The sequence below is a fragment of the Artibeus jamaicensis genome, unplaced genomic scaffold (assembly GCF_021234435.1).
Source record: "Artibeus jamaicensis isolate MK-2021 breed Jamaican fruit bat unplaced genomic scaffold, CSHL_Jam_final contig_387, whole genome shotgun sequence".
Classification (NCBI taxonomy): Eukaryota; Metazoa; Chordata; class Mammalia; order Chiroptera; family Phyllostomidae; genus Artibeus; species Artibeus jamaicensis.
The window spans coordinates 12,111,265-12,132,074 of NW_026521812.1; the positions used below are offsets into that span (position 1 = coordinate 12,111,265).

A 20,810-nucleotide genomic window follows, 5' to 3' on the forward strand; every position below is an offset into this window, starting at 1 on the left:
AATACACACAACTACAGGACAAAAAAATCATAAGGGGAAAAGTAGCTCCTAAATGGTACGAGACAGCTGAAGCGGAGGGGGAATTTTATAAACTTGACCAAGTATCTCTTGACTATGCAGCTTCAAACGCATTCCTAGGAAATGAGTTTTCTCATAGGCTGAACTAGATACAGCTATTTCAACAGGCATCATTGTTTTAATTTTGTACATTCATTTTAAAATATTTTACACAATCCTGCCAATTTTGGACTGCTCATTTGAAGAAGAGCAGATGAGGAACCATTCCTATGCAGATTCCAAATGTGGGGCAGGGAGACAGTGTTATGATACTTTGTAATTAGATAGGTAGAGATATAAGAAATATGTCTTCCTAATTATTTTTATAGAACACCAGTCTAATGACAGGGGAAAGAAGCTGGCTGTGTTAGTCGACATTTTTGAAACGGGCAGAATTCTGAGAATTGGCAATAAATGAGAAGAGAAATCGATAAGAATGAAAAGTTCACTGCCTTCTGCACTTTGTTTGTGCTTCATTCCAGTGCCCCATTTGCCTAACACTTGCTTATATAGCATATAAAGCCCACCCCTGGGGAATGTATGTCAGGCCGGCAAAACCTGCAATGGTCAGAGTTCTTACACAGACAAGAGTAGCTGCGCTTTTTATAATAAATACATTCCCGCCTCTGATATTTATGGGTAGAACAGAGTACCTGAGAGTCATTAATCTTCCATATTTGACTGGGCATTGGCATTTTAAGGGATCTTTCATACACGTTATTTATGTATTTTTACAAATATTAAATAGTTCATTGGTGATACTGTAGACTGTACTGATCTTGAATTTAAGATTTTTCACTATAGAATTACCACTGAAAAGTGTGTAACCTTTTAGCTAAAAAGTATGGTTGCTACATATCTCTATTTTCGTTGGTTTCCCAGAATTTCTTCAGATACTTTTCTTTCAAAAGAATATTTTAATGGTAAATTCTCAATATCAAAAATTACCAATCTGAAAAGGTGATGAAATTCTTCATTTTTTTCACACTAGAATTTGAAATTTAAAGTAAGCTATTTAAAATGTGCTAAGATGGCAGATTTTTTATGAAATAGAAACTTTTGATGACATAAGGATTCCAGTGTATATTTAAACTTATATTGTGCTATCTCAGATGCCCTCAGATGCTTTCATTGTCTCTCCTGGATGCAATATATTCTTTCAATCTTTTCTGAAAAGAAAATCTGCACTTATAGGATCACTGGGATAATTTACTTAAATGTGAGTATAACTTTATTACCCTCAATCACCTGATACTGCCTCCACTATGTAGACACCTGTTGTTTTGAAAAATACATTTCGCTAAAATGGCATGGATTCAAGATTGCATTACGAATTGGAATTCCCTTCAAGAGGTTCACTAAAAATGTGTTTCACTATACCTCATTTTCATTAACTTTAAAAAAGTGGTTTTCCAAAGTTAGTTTTCTCGCATAATAATCTATATCATCTCTAAGACCAATGAATACGTATGTTTTATCTTATAAGCCTATCACATCAAGGATTTTTGCTCAGTAAAAATATATGTTTGTGTGAATACAGGTGTTTATAAACCAGTGTACAATAAATTAGAAATTAGCCCCTTATCTGTATGTAGCAACTTTTATGTTGAAAATTAGCTGTTAAAACACTATTATGTATGAGTTCTCTTTCTCTTGGTCAAAGAGTTTTGAGGGAGAAATATTCTTAAAGTACACCAGACAGGGGTTCAGTGGGATCTTAAATAAAGGATATGTTGTGAAGACAGCAGTTTAAAAAGAATCCATTCTCTTTCAAAATTCCACACCTTAATTGGGAAAACATATCTTTTTACAAGAATCCAGGAATTAAATAACACTGAAGAGTTCAAGTGTTCACTGTACCAGATCAACTGCCAATTATTTGTCTCCAAAATACAAGGCCAGTGAGAGTCACTAGAATACATTTTCTGTGAAATGCAATTCACTAGATAGGAAATACGGTTATCATAATAATTCCCTATAATCATCTAGTTCCCTGTGCCCATTAAAAGTACATTTGAATATGACAGAGTTTCAGAGGAAAACAATGGAACAATCACTATGAGAGTTGAAATATGGCTTCAGAGGAAACAGGGCTACATTTAATTAGCTTTGATTATTCATGTGTCTTTTTTCTTGTTGTTACAGTTCACATCACTGGCATGGACTCATGAGTCAAATCTTTCCATTTTTAGTTATTACCAAAATTTACAAACTTGACATAAAGATTACATTATATTTACAAAGAACTTGGCACTTACAGAATAAATTATTGACATTTTAATCTAGACCAGGGCCCCCATGGTTCAGGCAAATGGAAAAGCCTGATGCCTTATTGTACATTATGCTACATTAATAAAAATAAATAAATTCCCGGCTGGTAATTCCTCCACAGTGCTGTCTTTGTTGCTGAAAACATGTACCTTTCTTTTCCAATCCACGGCGAGTGTAGAGAAGTTATCAGTCCAGAGAGAGCAAAGGTTGCATGTTTTCTTCCTCATTTTTATCCATACGTTTTAGGACTGTAGGATCCACTACTGATTGGGATCTGGAAAAGACAGGGGCGCTGTCAGTGAGTTACTACCAAATAATCACATTCTCTTCTCTGCCTTTTCTCTATTATTACTTCTCTCACTGATGCACATTATCTTCCTTTACATCAAGGGATTTATGAACTGAGGACACTGAGCATCAATTTTCATTAGAGGAAATGATACCCTCTGGCCTCTAAATGGAATACTCAACAGCAAAAGATTCTAAATATACAATAATGGGCTTAAGTTTTCCTATTCACAAAGGAGCAAGGGTCTTTTCTTTGAAAATGATAATTGGTAGTATAGGACGGTTGTATTCCAAATGGGAAATTATTGCAGTGAAATTATTATTATGAGACATGAAATAGAAATGGTAGGAGCTTTTATTCCTGTCTTAAAGGGCTCTGTGGCACAAATTTAACATAAATGTGCATTTGTTTAAACATCATTTTTTAATGATTATGTTGGGAAAATAGTTAAAATTTGAATGTGAGTTTTGTTCAATTTCCCACTGAAACATTAGAATAAAATCAATCTTACTCTTGAAATTTTATGAAATGTTTTAAGATTTTTAAAAAGTTAAAACCCTGGGGGTGCTGAGTGAAAAAGATAAAAAGGGGATTGGGAAATACAAAATGGTTGGTACAAAATAGTAATATGGATATAAATATGGCATTGAGAGTATAGTTAATAAGATTTTAATAACTATGTGTATACATATATGTGTGTATATATTTTTACAATGTCAAATAGAGGCAAGACGTATTGGAGGATCACTTTGTAAATGTCTAATCACTTTGCATATACCTGAAACTCATGTAATATTGTTTTGTCAACTGTAATTTTAAAATTTTAAAAAGAAAATTGAGGTGAAATCCTCTCTTGGTTAGGCAGTTGCCCTTTACGATTAGGAAAGCAAATAATTTGAAAACCCCTTACACATGCCTTTGATAGCAGGTGGAAATTATATGTTAGGAAACAACATAAAACAGGAAAGGATGAAATTAATGAGACATGCTACTGTTGTGGCAGGAAGCTGCCATCATAATAGCTATAGCATTAAGAAAGCAGCTGCCCTTTTAAAATTCTCCATGGTAATGAATTTTTCCCCTGCTGCTACATTCCAGCCAATTGGCTAATGCTCTGCCTCTTAGCAGACCTCATTAACTTTCAAACAGAAAGACTATAAGCTAAACTACAACTGCACAGGCTAATGAAAAAGAAAGGCTATGGAACTAATTGTCAAAGTAAAAATAATTACGAAATGAACCGACAAATCCCGTCCTTCTTTTAAATAAACTTAAATTCCTTTCTGAAGAGAGAGTGAAAGGAAGATGGGAATACTAAAATGGTGACTTTATTTCCTAATTCATTTTTACCATTTGATAGGTATTAGATCTCAATGACAGGTATTAGATGCCTCTATCAGAAAGGAGATTGACTAAAGGTGAATGTGTATGTATTTGCCTCTACTGTCTCTGGGATAAATAACTTTCGAGGTTAAAACACATCATTTAAATTTAGTTATCCAAGTATTTATTCATTTTCTATGCCTCTCCAATACTGTGCCAACCTTAGTGTTTAAGAGGCTAGATTTTGGACAGAAGGGGATCCCAATTCCAGTTCTGCCATTTACAATCTCTGTGACTGAGGGAAGGCTACTTAAAGTTGCTAAGATTTTGTTCCCTTATCTGTAAAATGAAGAACATAACAGCTACATCATACAGATGTATTGAGGATTGAATGCAATAATGCATGCATAAACCCCAGCACAAATTCTGGCAGCTAGTAAATGGTAGCAGTTAAGGAAATGACTTATGGAATAGGATAGCCCATGTTCCAATATTAGCATCACCACTTTGTAGCCATGTGACATGTGGAAGTTACTTACGTTCTCTGTACTGGGTCTCCTCATTAATAAGATGGGAACACTATTACCTTACTAGTTGTTTAGAAAAGCAAATGATTCAATACATATAAACATTAGATAAGTTTTGCATGCAGTAACAATAGATGTTAAATATTATTCAATAAAACTGAAGGTCATATCAGCATAACCATATTAGTATCATTACTCAGGCAACTGTTATGTGCCAGGAACTATCCTAGGTACTAGAGATATAAGGAGAAAGACACTTGTCCAGTTTAAGGCAGCCACAACCAGTGAACTTTATATCTCTTCACATGACCATGCTACCCCCCACAAATTTACACAGGAGGGTCAAGTCTTCTTCTTACACATCTAGCTAAATTTGCCCCAAGGATTTATCTACAACTGGTAAAGGAATGATTTTTCCCTCTCAACTTAAATATGATAAAACTCAAAAAGAAGACAGAGGTGAAGAGAGCAAGGGGAACCTAGGAACAATTTTCTCTTGTCCTTCATGGGGGAACTGTCATTCCCTGATGTGGAGAAGATAAGAGTCAAGTAAAACACATTTCTTAATCTCATTGTTTCACATGCTTTCAAATAGAACAACAAAATCTTATATGATACAAAGCCAGCACCAAGCAAAGGATGTCAGAAATAATAATCAACCCATGTCAGAAGCAAGAAACTCAGAGTTGGGGAGGTTGATGTGCTGTGGGCCCAGTCTGCAGGAAACAAAATGGCCTAATTAATTGGAGAAAAATTCTGGATCCATAAAGACTTCAAAAGGTGGATAGACCAAGCCAAATCTAACAACATGATGTTAATCAATTAAAAATAATGTGCTTGGAGGAAAAAGAGAAACCTAGTAACAGAGATTTAGGAGAATATGGATCTAAAAGTAAAGAGACTTACAAGTTTTAGACAGTGCACTATGAGTTAGCAATGTTCTTTGGCTTCCTGAATGATAGCCACAGGGCAAAAATGACTGAAACGATAGGAAGCCAATGAAGTCTACCCTGCAGAGCCATAATTCTAGAATCTCAGTGCAAGTAGTAACAGTGTCAGATGTTACCTATTCAATTCTAAATACAATACTTAAAAGGGGCCAGTGACAGACAGCAGATGCCTCTGTGATTTTTCAACTAGTACCTAGTGAGCACCCTCTGCATGTCAGGGCTTACTCCAGGTACTGGGGATTCAGAAGAGAACAGGACAGACAATGCCGCTGAAGTCTCCATGAAGCTTACATTGGGGGTGCATATACAATTAAATAACATAAATCATTTCACAGGCTGGTAAGTGCTATGAAAAAAATAAAGGAAGTGATTGATAAGGAATGACTAGAATGAGGAGGAAATAGAACAGAATAAGACCATATCTGTTTGACAAGTTTGCTCTGCTCTGAGGATTAAACAAATTAATGTAAACAAAAAAAGGACTAGTGAGGCCTAATTTGTGGAAAGCAAATGATAGATTGCAACACTAATACTAGGATTATTGTTTTTATAAGAAGAAAATCATTCTGAGTCCATGTATTTTAAATATTTTTATTTTAGAAAACATTTTTGAGAATTTAATGAGATATATGCCTTTTCTCTAGAAAAAATGTACTCTTTTTTTCCACACCTCTCCATACACAGCTTTGAAGACAGTGTTTAGCACTTAATAGACCTCTTCAAGGGTCCATCCATGAATCCCTTTGGTTAGAGAGCAGAACTCAAATTATAAAGTCCTATTTTAAGAAAGTAGCTGAGAAAGGAGTTGAGAAAGCTGAACTTGGTTTAAACATGAGCTTGGTGGCCAGTGGAGAAATTAAAGCTGGAGATGTCATCAGCCTTTTCATTCTCTCCAAGGACTGGTGGAACAGTCTGGGGAAAGGAAGATATCATACACATACCAACAGTAGCAAAAAAAAAAGCCAACTCAAAGATCTGGAGCACCACACATAGGTCACAGCAATGACAAAGGACCATAAGGATTTCATCAGAGAAGGAGGCATGACAGCATTTGGGATGACATGTAAGATGTGCTTGGTCCCTCCAAACCTCTAGGTGAGAAGAGACTCGCAGGAGCTGTGATTCCTTTATTTCTGTGGTGAAAAATGAACCAATAATATTAGTTACATTATCCACATGAACCCTGGGTCAGTGTGGCCTAAGGAAGCCTGGGAATTAGATGTCTTATAGTTTGCTACAGAATACAGCTCAGCGGCAATTATGTGTTTGTGCATGTCTGGCAACTCTCCCACTCTCCATTGTCACTAGACAGTGGCTGGATGTACATTTTATCCATATTAGACCCAAAATACCTAGGAAAGAACCTATTACAAACATGTTCAATAAAGTATGCACTAACTGAAGGAAAACAGTCAGAAAAATACTGTGAGAGTCAAAGCAGAGAGTCTGACTCAACAGTGAACTTTATAAAGATTAAAGCTGTAGGGAAATAGAGTGTTTTTCCCCTGAGAATGACTAGACCTTTAAACAAAAACTTGGCAGAAATACTGTAAAGATAACACAAGCTTCGAATATTGGTGTTTAAAGAGTTTGTGTGCATGAGTGTTAGCTACAGGTCCCTTTCTTCAAATAAAATCTTAAATAGAAGTCTAACAAATTTGCTTGGACAGGAGGGCCATTTTCATTGTGGAGATGGGCATTGTCCCCACCCCACCCGCCTGGACTGAGGAACCCTACCAGAACCCTAAAGTGCAATTTGAAATATCACTGAATTTAGTGACTTCTAGAGCTTTTAGATTATCTGTGAATTTGCAATAACACCAACTTCAGATTACCTCAAATGACTTTCTTTATTTGACTCAAAATTCCTAGACATCCAATTATGGGAGCATGAAATGCTTTAAAATATCACCAAACATCTCCTTCAAAAAATATAAAACCTGGGATTAGAGTTAGGGGCCACTACCCTGACCCCAGCCCTTTTCCCAGCTACCTCAGGCATACCTCTTCATGGACTTGGGGGAGAGTTCCTTTTCTACCTCGGTCACAGGCATGCTGAAGGAGTCCACATTGTATTCACTGTCATCGTCGTACTCGTGGTCTAGCAGTGTTCTTGCCCATGTCCCCATGTCATAGGGGGGCAGCATTCCTCCGAACTCAGAGGGCAGGATCTCAGGATGAATTAGTTGGTGTAGACTATTCAGGTTGTTACCATGCAAAAATATCTACGAACACAAGAACAGAGGTGAGAGAAAACACAAAGAAGAGAATAAATATTATCCAAATGCTGTACGGGGGAGTAAGGATAGAAAGAGAAAAAGCAAGAGTTTTCCACATCTATTAAAATACTGACCCCTCATCCACTCTGTGAAACAGGCAGGCTGGTACTATTATCCTATTATTTCATATGAAAATTCCAAGGCTCAGGGATTTTAAGTAGCTTCTAGAAGGTCCAATAATTATTGACTTAAAGAGCTGGAACCAGAATTTGGTTTCCTGCTTCATACCCAGGGACATAGCAGAATCTAACACGAATGTCGATCTGTATATCATTCTGTATATCGTTCTGATGTTAGCTGTGCAAAGCCGATGATCTGCATAATGAACCCTGCTAAAGCAGCTTCTTCTCATGTGGGACTCATTGGCTACAAAGTCTGTCCAAGTCATTCAGCCCAAAAGCTGTCACTGGTATGGCTTTCTCTTTATCATCCATAAAAACAAGAATACTGTGACTGCTAAATTACCACTTCATAATGCAAAGTGTATGATGTGAATAAAAGTAGATTAGCATCATCATAATGAAAGGTTGAGTGAAAGTTCATGTCCCAAAGGACTTATGTTCTGCAATGTTTCAACAACTTCTCTGCTAGAGAGTTCCATGTTCATTGTTCAAGTTCAAAATGAAATGATTAAAAATGTAAAGCAAAATGCATATATTTAGGTGTAACTGTTTACACAAAGCATTTTGTTAAACTGAAAAATTAGTCAAGCTACATACTCTAGATCTGTTTGCCCATAAATTGCTACCTCTTTTCTTTCATTTCAGTATCAAAACTATACAAATCAGTCTTCACTGATAAAGCATTGTTGTCATCTCATATAAAGTTATATAACATTTATTTGAGGATTACAGTTTATGCTTTGGGTTCACAATGAGCAGGCTACCACATTCATTTTTGTTTTATAAACTTTTAGAACTAGTGATGTAAATATTTAGGAAAACAAAGAAAGACTAGTCTACAATATCAAATAAAATGAAAGGGATGGGAGTCACTAATCGACAAGTATTTTAACAAATTATGGAAGAGTAAAAGCAGCTGAGAGCAAGTCACTGGCCAAAATAGTCAGGAAAAAAAACCATCTGCCTGGAATATGTGATGCAGAATATACAAAAGTGGAAGAGGCCATCTTTCCCAAATTACGTCAAGTTCATTGCAAAGTTTATACCTTACCACACCTTTTTGCAGGGCACAACAGCTCAGGAAAACACACACACACAGAGAGAGCTAGGTTCTTCTCATAAGAAATAAAAATATTTTTTCCTGGCAAAGTTAAGCTCTAGCATCTGAAACCCATATTTTATTAGGTACATAACCTTTATTTTATCAGGTGCATTACTTCATGTAAGAAACTTTCTCTTTCAAGTCATGCAAGACGTATGGTAATAAATCCTTAAAAAATATATGTGACCCAACACACTACTTCCTCTTTCTTCACTAACACTCTCTCTCTCAGGATCACTTTCTGCTTTGGCCTTTTTTCCTCTTTCACTGAAAAAATAGGGCAACCAGATGAGACCACCCCACCACCGTCTGAGCCTGTATCAGTTACATTTCCTAAGCAATTCTCTCTACCTCTCTAACATCATCAAATCACCTTGCTCCACTGGATCTTTCCCACCAGAAAACAAACATACCAACTCTACTCTGCCCTTCCCCCATACAAATACATAAAATCTCCTGTTATTCCAATTTCTCTCCTACCCTTCATTGCAAAATTCATCAAAAGATTTGTCTGTATTCATTGTCCAAACACTATTGTCCCATTTTTCCCGAATTCAATGCTAATAGGCATTACTTCCCACCAGTCTGAAAACTGCTCTTGTCGAGAGTCTTCTCTTTGCTAAGTTCATTGTCCAATTCTCAGTCCTTATTATTCTTTAACTCTCAGAAGCCCTAGATACAGTATTGGGAGTGTCCAACCTTTTGGCATCTCTGGGCCGGATTGGAAGAAGAAGAGCTGTCCTAGGCCACACATTAAATGCCTTTTGACATGTAATTACACACAATAAATCTCATGTTAAAGTAAATTTATGATTTTGTGCTGGGCCACGTTCACAGTGGGTCATCTTGGACCACATGTGGGCCACAGGCCACGGGTTGGACAGCCCTGTAAGTGGATGGTTCTCCTCATGAAAACATTTTCTCCCATGATCTCTTGGTTTTCTCCTACCTTGATTCATGCTTCTGCCTTCTCTTTAGCTGTTTATTCCTCATTCCCCCAACATCTCAATGTCAGAGAGCTCCAGGCTTCATGTCCCTCTGAGCTAGATAATAGGATGTATTGTAATTGCTCAACTATTTAATTTTTGCTCTAAGATTTTTCTTTGTTTTAACTAGTTCTGCATAATAGCATCATTTATTAAAGTTTTACTATTGTTTCTCCTTATTTTTCTCTTCCTGCATTCCATGCCAGAAGTCTTGTCTTTGTGGGCTCCTTTGTCCCAGAGTACCTTCAAAGGCAAAAACAATTATCTTGAATAATACTTCCAACTTTTATTTCATTTTCCTAAACTGTGACACTAAAGAGAATACGCTAGGTGACTAGAGTGGAATACTTTTGAAAATTAACATGGCATGAGTCCACCATTTGAGGAAGAGGTAGAAATTTGTACAAACCAGAAGTAAAACCTGCTTCCTGTCAGCTCTTGGGGAGTGGCAAGGTCACAGCCATGGACTAGCTGAAGAGTGCACCAGAGCAGTGGGTTAAAGCCTAGCCAGGGGGTCCTAGCTACAGGAAAAATGCTCTTTTTTCACAGACATCTTGAGAGCGGAAAGAGAACTTAATCCAAGGAACTAATACTGGCTTGAATAATGATGTCAGAAGTGGCCATGATAGTTGAGAAGTCTGACTCTGCATGACAAATTCCAGCTATTGGTGACATTTTGAGAAGAAGGCACCCCTATAACACCTAACGTTGATATTTCTTCTCATAAGCCAGATATGTTGAGGATGCAAAGTCATACTGAAGTTAAGCAAATGAAGAACCAGGTGCTTTTTTTTTGTAAAGGAAGATTCACAATTTATGAATTGTGAATTACTTACATTTTTCTGAATTACTTAGACCAACAGTAAGGAAAAATTATAGCTTTGTGTTGTGCATTGATTGCATAAAAAGAAAGTAAAGGAGTTTTCACCTATAATTATTTTCTCATATGAAAAATTCAAAGTCATATAGTTTTAATTAAAATGTTAAAGTTCAGATACCTCCCTTCCATCTAGAATAATGGGAGAAATGCATTCATTTAGGAACCATCAAACGGTCAAATGCAATCTAATAACCCCCAAACCTGGAGCTTTTCTGATTTTCTAAATTCTATCCTCTTCAGTCTTTTTCAACAGAACAGAATTGTGTTAAAATCATGTCAAAACAATCATCCCTGTTCTCAAAGTCTTTCACATGCTTCTCATTTTACTCTGAAAGCCCAGGTTCTTGCAGTGGTGTCCAAGGCCCTACGGGGCCGGGTGCACCGTTTTCCCTCCTACCTAGTCCTCTGTTACCTCCCCCCCAGTGCTCATCCTACTCCAGTCTCTGTGGCCTCTGTGCTGTTGGTCACATACACCAGGACTTTTCTGCCCAAGGACCTCTGTGTTTGCCACTCCCTCTGCCGGGAGCAGCATTCCATACATCCAGTTCTACTACCTTTAGCTGTGATTTTAGAGCAAATTGCTTAACCATCTTGCCTAGTTTTCCCATCTATAAAAAGAGAAAAAATAAGCCTTGTTTTAAGGATTACATGAGTTAACATATATAAATTACTTAGAACAGCATGTACGGAGTGACTACTACAAAAGTGTTCACTAGTATAATTTGTACTAAAAGCCCCAGTGGGTGTTTTGCTCACCTGATCATCCTTTCATAAAACAAAATTTGCAAGTGTTATTTGCAAGGCACATCAATCCATTTTTCTGAATTCTAAAATGTAAATTAATTTGAGACTCTCGTAAAAACAATTTCTAATATTAATTATAATTATGTATGAAAGTCCTCCTCTTAAACTACTGGGACATTTTCAACAAATTCATAAGCAGAAAAGTCTCCATCACTAATGTTTGATACAAACACATACTTAATAACTATTTCACAAATACCCATGCACAATGAGGCTTCTATAACACAGAAATACCTAAAGTGATTTTTCATTCACTGAGAGACATGGAAAATTATCTTCCACCTAGATTTAGAGGTATATTTTAATATGGAACTAATCATTTGAAAATTGGTTACAGCACAATGGTAAAAATAGCTCAAAATGTAGAGCTATCTTGATTTGAATGTTGCTGTACCACTTTACAGCTGTATAAATGAGTAAGCAAGTTACTTATCCATCCTAAGACTTACTTTCTCCTCTGCTCTGAAATAGGACATAATGTTTACCAAGCTTACTTTCAGAGCTGTTTGAAGAATTCAGTAAGATAATATGCATTAAACTATACTTTTAAATCAATGTTATTAACAACAATAAATGTGTTCAGCATTTACCACATGTCATGCACTGTGGTAAGTGCTTTATATAAATTATCTTATTTTGCCCTGGCTCATCAGATTGAGTGCTGGCCAACATATAGATAATCTTATTCTCAGAATAATGATTTTATTGAGTGTATTTTGAATGTGCTCATTTTGAGGTGAAACTGAATCTAGAAACTCAAGTTACTTGTAATTTAAATGAATGTTAATATTTCTACACATAAGCATTCTTTCTGCAATGTGAGATGATCAGGATAATCATGACACAATCACATTAGCTATTATACAATGCATTATATTCAATGCAATACATATTGTGAAGCAATTCCATTTATCAACTTATAATATTATAACTTCTGTTTAGACTTACTTGATATAAAGTGTACCAATAAATATAGAAAGGTGACAATTTTTTTACTTTTAAACTGAAACATTAATATATAATAAAGTGCTAAAACATTCTTCTAATTTGTGGAAAACTAGGAGCACCAGGTTTTAAATATTCCTTTCACAGATAATATTCAGAATTAATCACATGTCTTTAAGAATGTTTAAATATCTTGTATGTTGAATATTGACATGCAATATGGAAGCATGTTTACCATAGCCAGTATTATATACATAGTATGTATCATAATTCATTGAATGGGGAAGGTGAAAGGAAATAAAAACAGAAATAAACAAATACCCTTTTCCGAGTCTTCTCCTTCAGGAAAGGCCGGATCACAGTATACAGGGCGTGGATATACCATGGTTGATTGACAAAATGAATCCCTCCAAACCGTGCTGGGAAACTGTCCTAGAGGAGAACAGAGGGAAATAAAATCCAACGTGGCTTAATACATGGTGAATGGTCACAGAAAGTCATATAGCAGACAAATTCTTTATTCAACACAATTAAATGAGATCATCCATATAGTTAGTAGAAGAAGGAATTCATCACTTTAAACATTGCAACTTTCACACAAAAGCAGAACCAATATATAATAAAGCAAATATTTCTTAATAATATCGATAGTTGGTAAGGATTTCAGCATGTTTAGGATTGCCATATTTTAATGACCATAATGGTCATTATAGGTTAAGAAACATAATTAAAAGACATTAGAAATTTGCCAAATAATGAACCTATGATAAATAAGTGTTTATTTAAATGGTTTATATTTATATTGAAGTATACTTAAATTAAAATATTTTATTAAATTTCACTGTAGTCATCTATAATGTGAGCAATGTCAGGTATCAGAACTCACTTTATTCTTTTTCTCTTATTATCAACTTCATTTTAAACATTCTTCTGTCCTTATTTCAACCATTAACAAAAGAAACTGTGCTTAAGCAAAAGAAAAACCTAGAATTGCAGTGTAAGAAATTTGGAGATGGATTTTGCCAGGTTAAATAAAAGTCAAAACCTGCCGAGCTCACCACACATGTGGAAATGGGGCTCTCGTAATGGCCAGAACCTACCTGTGTAGCGTTTGCACCTGAAGTGATGTAGAGAGAGGTACATCCCAAACCCACTCCACAGCAGGAGGGAAATTCTTAAGCAAAATCGATCTCAACATTTTAAGTGCTATGGATTCCACATAAATGGACCTGAATCTTGCTACTATTTCAAATTTCCACACTGAATTGACTACTGATGTATGTCTTCTTTAAGGAAAACTACACCACTAGAAATGTGCTTCAAGGGGGATCACAATTGACCTTCTTCTGGATTCTACTAAGCATTAACAGAAACAAAAGTAAAAAAATAAATATAAGTGTACATGTATTTTTTTAATTTGAATGTTCTCTTGAACAAGATTCAAAAAAATTAAAAAACATGCAAAATATAACACCATTAATCTATTTTGTTTTGGGAGACACACATAAGCCTTAGTAATTAATTATTGGTTATGTACACTGTTTTTCAGGACTGATGAGCATTTTTACAAAGTAATGTCTACCGCTGAGAATAACACACTATTAAAAAACCAAACAGTACCTCAAAAATAAATAAGTTAGAATAGCTAAAGGTAAAATGTGATTTCTTTTATGACAGTCATTACTTCTTTTATAAACACGTCATTCTATAAACCTCATCAAGAGGTTATTACAATAATAGAAATAAATCAAATGGAAATCCAGACAAATAGTTTTTGAACTAATCACACTTTACACATGAAAAGAAGATCAATAATGTATGTAAAAATAAAAAGAATGCTAAGATCAACACTCATGAGCCTTTCACTCAACTGAAGAAATAGCAAATTGCTGGTAACCTTGAAGTTCACTGAATTCATATTCTTTCACCCTCCCCCACATCTTAAAATTGTATATTATGCTTTATATAAAAACATTTCCTTGGCTTATATGTATTTTATAAACATTACAAATGTGTAAATATTATATTTCCATTTTATGTATTGTAATACTGTATTTTTGCTCTATACATAAATCTAAAATATACTGTTACATTTTTAAGTACTTAAACTTTATAAAAAATGTTATCATAGTACATGCATTGTTCTGTTGTCACATAACGTTGATTTTGAGGCTCATTGTATTGAGGTTTACCCATGTTGCGTATATCTTTTGTTCATTGTTACTGTTGAATAGTATACCATTATGTGGCACAACACAAGCTATTTTTCTTCTGTCCATGCTCAGCGTTTCCCAAATTTCTGGCTTTTCTGCCATTGACAGCAATGGTGCCCTGCAGGCGCCTTCTTAAACATGCCGGTTTTGCATATTCAAGTGTACTCTCTATATAGGGCATTTATCTAACAGTGTCAATGTCAAGTCACAGAGTGTATATACTTTAACTTTACAAAACTGGTAAGAGCAGTTGTACCAGTTTATATTCCTCTTTCCCCCAATAGTGCAGTAAAGTTGCAGCTGTTCCACATCCTGCACTTGGTAGTGTGAATTTTTCTAGTTTTTGCCAATCTGGTGGGTGTAAAATAGATTCTCACGAGACTCGAATTGTGTACTTGCTTGGCTTTTGCTCATTTTTTTACATTCTGTGATTAGTAACACTGTTTGATGACATAACTATTTAATACATAGGTACTTTGTTTTTGAGTCCTCGAGTACTTGAATTTGTTTGCTGTCTCTGCTGCTCTTATTTGTGGTAACTTGTATATGGTGAGTTCATATTTATCATATTCATAATATTAATCCCTGGAAATTCCAAATGCGCTTGTTTGAGATCATCTGTCTATTGACCTGATTTCCCTTTAATTTAATTTTCCATCTTGGGGTTTATTTGTGTAGAGCATATTCAAATCTAAGAACCATGTAAAAATTTATGGCTGCAGATTATATCAGAGACTATTATTATCATCTCCATTATTAATGGCGATATGAGTGAGGCAGAGAAGTTTCCTTAAAGGTTTCCTGGCCAGTGGAGTTTTCCTAGCACAAGCTATCCCTAAGGGTATAGTATCCGGAGGAACACAGGGTTGGTCTCACATCCAGTCACCCATTTGCCCTCCATGATGCCAATGTGATCACAGTAAAATCTGAAACCCACTACCACCACTCCCCTGCTTAGCAGCATGTCACTTCCCTCCATCCCCTTCATTTCTACTCATGTCCAAGTGCGGTTTTACAACTTATTCACACTTTGTTCTCTCCCGTGTGCTTGCTGTGTCCTCCCTTCCATTTTTGCACAATCTGCTCTTGCCAATTCCTTACTATTCAGGCAACATCATTTCCAGGAAGCTGTTTTTTGTTCCCTTCTCTACTTTTGAACTCACTTAAAGCCCTCCAACACCAGCACAGTGCCTAAGTCCAATGTTGTCCTTGCCATATTACTCTGAAATTGTCTCCTTATTCTTATGCCTCCACTATTTGGTCTATTGGTGCTGAACCTCTACCCTACAAGGTAAGGGGCACAGGACTAAAACATATGAATGTCACAGCAGGGATTCTGCATAGGAGAGTCCTCTCAATAAGAAGCACTTGAGTAAGGTTTGAAGGGTTTCGAGAGAGGCAGCAGTCACCTTCCTGCTTGCAAGCTTTGGAGGGGTTTGCACCAGAGTCTGAACCACACCTTTCACACTCTAGATGCCACTTGGGAAGGTTAGAGGCCTCCAGCACAGCAGCAATAGGAGTGTGGGGACAACGGCAAGTTTCTGACCTCTGCCTCACATCTGCAGGGTGTGACCTCAAAGCCAAGACAGCAGTCACAGTCCTCTCTGAGCTTTCATTCTCCCACTCTTCCAATAAGGTCTGAAGCACTAACTGTTTCAAATCTAATTTTTCTTGATCTATCCATAGAGATTTCTGTTCTGTGCACCAGATTCTGAACCAGGCTATGCCCGATTCATCTTTACATCTAAAGCATTTCAAAAGTGTGTGTGTGTGTGTGTGTGTGTGTGTGATAAGTTTTTATTGAATGGAATAGCTTCTGATATTTACTCTTTAAATAAACTACTTTTCTGAGGCACAATCTCCTTATCTGATAAAGGGGTACAACATTTAATAGAACTGCTGACAGCTACCCATAGTTGTTACTCATTGAGCACACCTCCTAGGTACTGGGATATCAACCCCACATTACACCCATGGAAGTGGCCACAGAGGTAAACATACAATGTGGATAAATATATTTACATGTGTCAAATATACATAAGTAAATTATTCAGGTATTTCTAGTGAAAATATGTTTGCCTCAAAGTACAGCTATTCAAAAAGAAAAGTTAAAGAATTATAATTCAAATCTTATTTAAATTCTTTAATTTACTTTAATGAAATATAAAAAATGTGTTTTAAGATATTATTACAAGCCAGCTGTCACATTTGAGAATTATTGTAATTTCTGGAGCAATCAGGGTACAACCTGCAGTTATAAATGTGAGCAAAAGCAACTTTTGTATGAGAAATAAATCCACAACTTTGGTCTTATTCCACAAGACTGTCTAGGGACCTTAAATCTATTCACTGTGGTAAGAAGTGACCACAGTGTGGACATCAGCAAAAACTGTGTATAATCCACCCATTCAAATTTACATCTGTTAGGTTTTTTAAATGTTTGTTTTTCTCTTTTCCTTCTCTTACACTTTGAAGTACCCAATTTTAACTGCTATATGCACTATGAAAGATACATACAGAAATAAAATTACAATTACAGAAATTACTCCTTTAACTCCATAACTCTATCTCTAAAGCTATACTAGGATCAAAAATATTACACCATTCTTTTATGATGTTTTTAGTATAAATATTAAGCAGGCTTATTGTAGAAACTTTGAACCATAATAAATATAATTTTTAAAAAATCACTAAAAACCTTACCAACCAGAGACAAAAGTACGACTCTAAGCATCTTGGGTATGCTTCCAAATATTTCCAGTTAAATTTTAAATACATGACACGAAACTCTAACAGCCTGGAATTACTATAATGGTGTTTTTATAATGGTTCAGACATATATAACGTATAGGATATTTCTCATTCTAAAAGTGTGCCTATGTATAGAAAGCAGAAGGTGATTATTGTAACAGCTGGTACTACTGGTTCTTTAAGTAGCATCAATATTAGTCTCCTTCAGATATTTACACTTCCTAAGACTGGTCTACCTTGATATGCAAAACACATCATGTTTTCCTAAATATGTCTTTTGCAGGTATCCTTTCTAAATGGGATAATATTATTTATATACCTCATCTCCACCTTTTAGAATGTTGCATTAGCTATTTGTATACACATCCTACTCATTTCCTACAAGGCTAAGATTCCTAAAAAAATTCATGTTTATCCTAGTTCCAAAGCCCTGTTCCCATTCCCTACCACTAGCACCCTGTGCAGTGTCTAGTACTGAAAAAATAAATAAAACCATAGTTGTGACCACATATATTTAGACTTATCAGTAGTGGACAGACAGATCCAGGAAAGTCATTCAATTATTTTCACAAAAGAAACAGAGATTTTACCAACACATTCTAACCAGTGTCTTCTGCCAAATTGAAAGTAGACAGCTATAAACTATTTAATTACCAGCTAGTTAGAATGTCTTTCCTGTCCCCACCTCATAATTGGTAATGAGCCATATGTAATAAATGCAAATAACAAATTGAAAACAAAGAATCTTATCCCTGCCACAGAGATAAGAGTTTAAATTGGGATTGTACACAGGCAGGGAGAAGATTCACCTCTATCCCCTTAATTTCTACCTGCCATGAAAAGGTCATGTTGCCCAGATATGCAAACAATAAAGACACTTGGTTGGATGCAAGAATTATGTACAAGCAACATTTCATCAAAAATTGCTCTGATATGTTGGGAAAGAATAATGATTAACATTTTCTACAACCAGTTTTTATAACACTTAGGAATTTTTTCATCCAATATAAAAAAGAAAACCTTAACTTAATGGTTAAAATAATAGTCAAGTCCTGTCATGGGAAACAAGTCAGCCTGCAAAGACCTTTCGCCTTGTATTTCAAAACATCAACTTACCAAACCTTTCTCTTGATGACCAGTCTCTGAAACAAAATGCATGTAAATTACAGACCTAAATTATCATTATTCCTCAGAATAATGATTCCTCAGAAAACAGTGTATTAATTCTAATAAGTATTTTAATAAACTTGGATTGATTCAGTACAATGGATCATTTAGAATAGTGATTAGTAGGATACACTAATTTCCCATTAATATGTGGCACTGTACAAAAAATTCCTTGTAGAATTAAAATTTTTTGAGATATGAATATATTTCAATTGCCCTGCCCAAAGTTAAAGTCATAAATACAAATATGCACTAAAAATGTATACAACTTTTATGTTGAATTTTTAAATTTGAAAATTGATTTGTTTAGATATATTTGCATGCTTTACAGTATCTGATTTATTTTAAGATCCGTAGCAAAATGTCAGTTTTTGTTTAAATCGTTTATCACGAATAGAAGTGTGTCAACATGTATTTCTCTTAAGCGTGGTCAACAGAATACACTCCACCCAAAGGCAACTATGTATCACTCTGACATTTCTATTAAAAAACAGCCAGTTTCCCCATCCTGTATACATCAGTATTTGACTAAAGAAAACTTCATGACATTGTGACTGCTAATCACCCTTCGTTTCCCTGTCACTCTCCGTTGGTGACATTCAGTTCCCATTATAGAGACATGCTAACTCTGCTCTTTTTCAGCCCTGTCAGAGAGTGTCCTCTGGTTTTATTTTTTAAAAGTTAATTACAAATGATGTCCAAGTAGAATGATGTTGCCTGACCAGCTCTTTTGCAGGGTACAAAAAAGAAAGCTTAGAGGGGTTTACTAGAGGGCTGGATCATCTCACAGCAAATTAGAAGGAAAATAATCATGTCCTTTAAATGGTGGATGGACATGTGCTATAGGGAGAGAGTCTCGTACCAGAATTTTGAAGGTTTGCCTTCATTGCTTCAGGGACTCTACCTGCAGCATTTATTCTGCTCACAAGGACAAGAGGGAATCTTCTTCTGTCACTCACAACACAGTGGTGGTCAAGGGCTATTCCAGTGGGTGAAGCCGCAGACCCAGAGAAAGGCGAGGAGTTACCTTTCCTCACCCACGATGGTGCAGGAGTATCACCTGCTCACATGAAAATGAGCGATTTGTGATGCTCCTATCATTATTGTAATCTTAATGTAAATGATCGTTTCCAGTTTTTTTATTTTGTTTTAAAATCCTAAATAACAGTATGGTTGGTTTGCTTAAATCTACAAAAACAAAATCTCATTCCTTCTTCCACCAGTATATTATCACTTGTAAATAAGTTATTTACTGATTTCACAGAGAAAAAGAGCATCGTTATTCCTTTTTTTCTTTCTTTTCCTAGTACCTTTTGAACTAGGTATTTAAGTAATCCATAACACTCATGGCTAGTTCCCAGGGATAAATTTTCTTCACTATTGATAAATCTGCCTGTGTCAGCAAAAGCATCTCTGTCCCTCCCTCCCAGCCACATATACAGAATTACAAAATAGACAGGAGGGGTTATTATGGGGAACAATCCTACAGGAGTAATGATGACTATATGATAAGGGCCTCTGAAATTTGTGGGTGAAAACTGACCAGTCGATCTAAAAATCTCAGATACACTCTAATTTTAGACAAATTATTATTTTGTCATTGTGCATGTGTGCCTACAGTTAATCAATCACCTGGGCTGGCTAACATCACTTCAAATAAAACCCTCCCACCCTGTGAAGGACCCAGAAACACGATGCTGGTATATTGATGTGAATACATCCCTATGCCTGGATAATCCTCTCAAATTTCACTAGTGACTCCATTGCATCTACTTTACATATAGAGAAGGATGTCTGAATCTTCATAACAGTAAAATACAGACAACTTAAACTGTCATATTATGTAAAATATCCCCCCTTGAAAAAGCTCTGCCTAGCAAAAAATATTTCTTGAAGTAAAACAAACACAGTTGTGAGTACATAAAATACAGTTTACCCTTGTATTATTATTTATTAATTATTGTATTATTTTCCATATGAGCAACTGTAAACCTACTTTTGCTCACCCTGTAATAATATGTTTAAGCCACATTATAACTGAATGGCAAGAAGATCTCTCTTTCCTGAGCAGAATAAGGGTGGTTTTTCTCCCCAGCTACTTTTCTGTCGGAGAAGGTTGAAAACAGATTGAAACAAATCACAGC

At 35.7% G+C, this 20,810-nt stretch overlaps 1 protein-coding gene across 1 annotated transcript in view; it reads right to left on the reverse strand.

Moving 5' to 3' along the window:
* Positions 1–2,434: 2,434 nt before the first annotated feature.
* The window catches only part of CLVS2 (clavesin 2), a 59,411-nt gene continuing 41,035 nt past the window's right edge, over positions 2,435–20,810 (reverse strand). The window contains exons 3-5 of the mRNA XM_037139573.2: positions 12,857–12,967; positions 7,422–7,642; positions 2,435–2,602 (exon numbers count right to left, since the gene is read on the reverse strand). Coding sequence (XP_036995468.1) covers positions 2,515–2,602; positions 7,422–7,642; positions 12,857–12,967 — 420 coding nt within the window. The 3' untranslated portion in view covers positions 2,435–2,514. The remainder of the gene's footprint in view (positions 2,603–7,421; positions 7,643–12,856; positions 12,968–20,810) is intronic.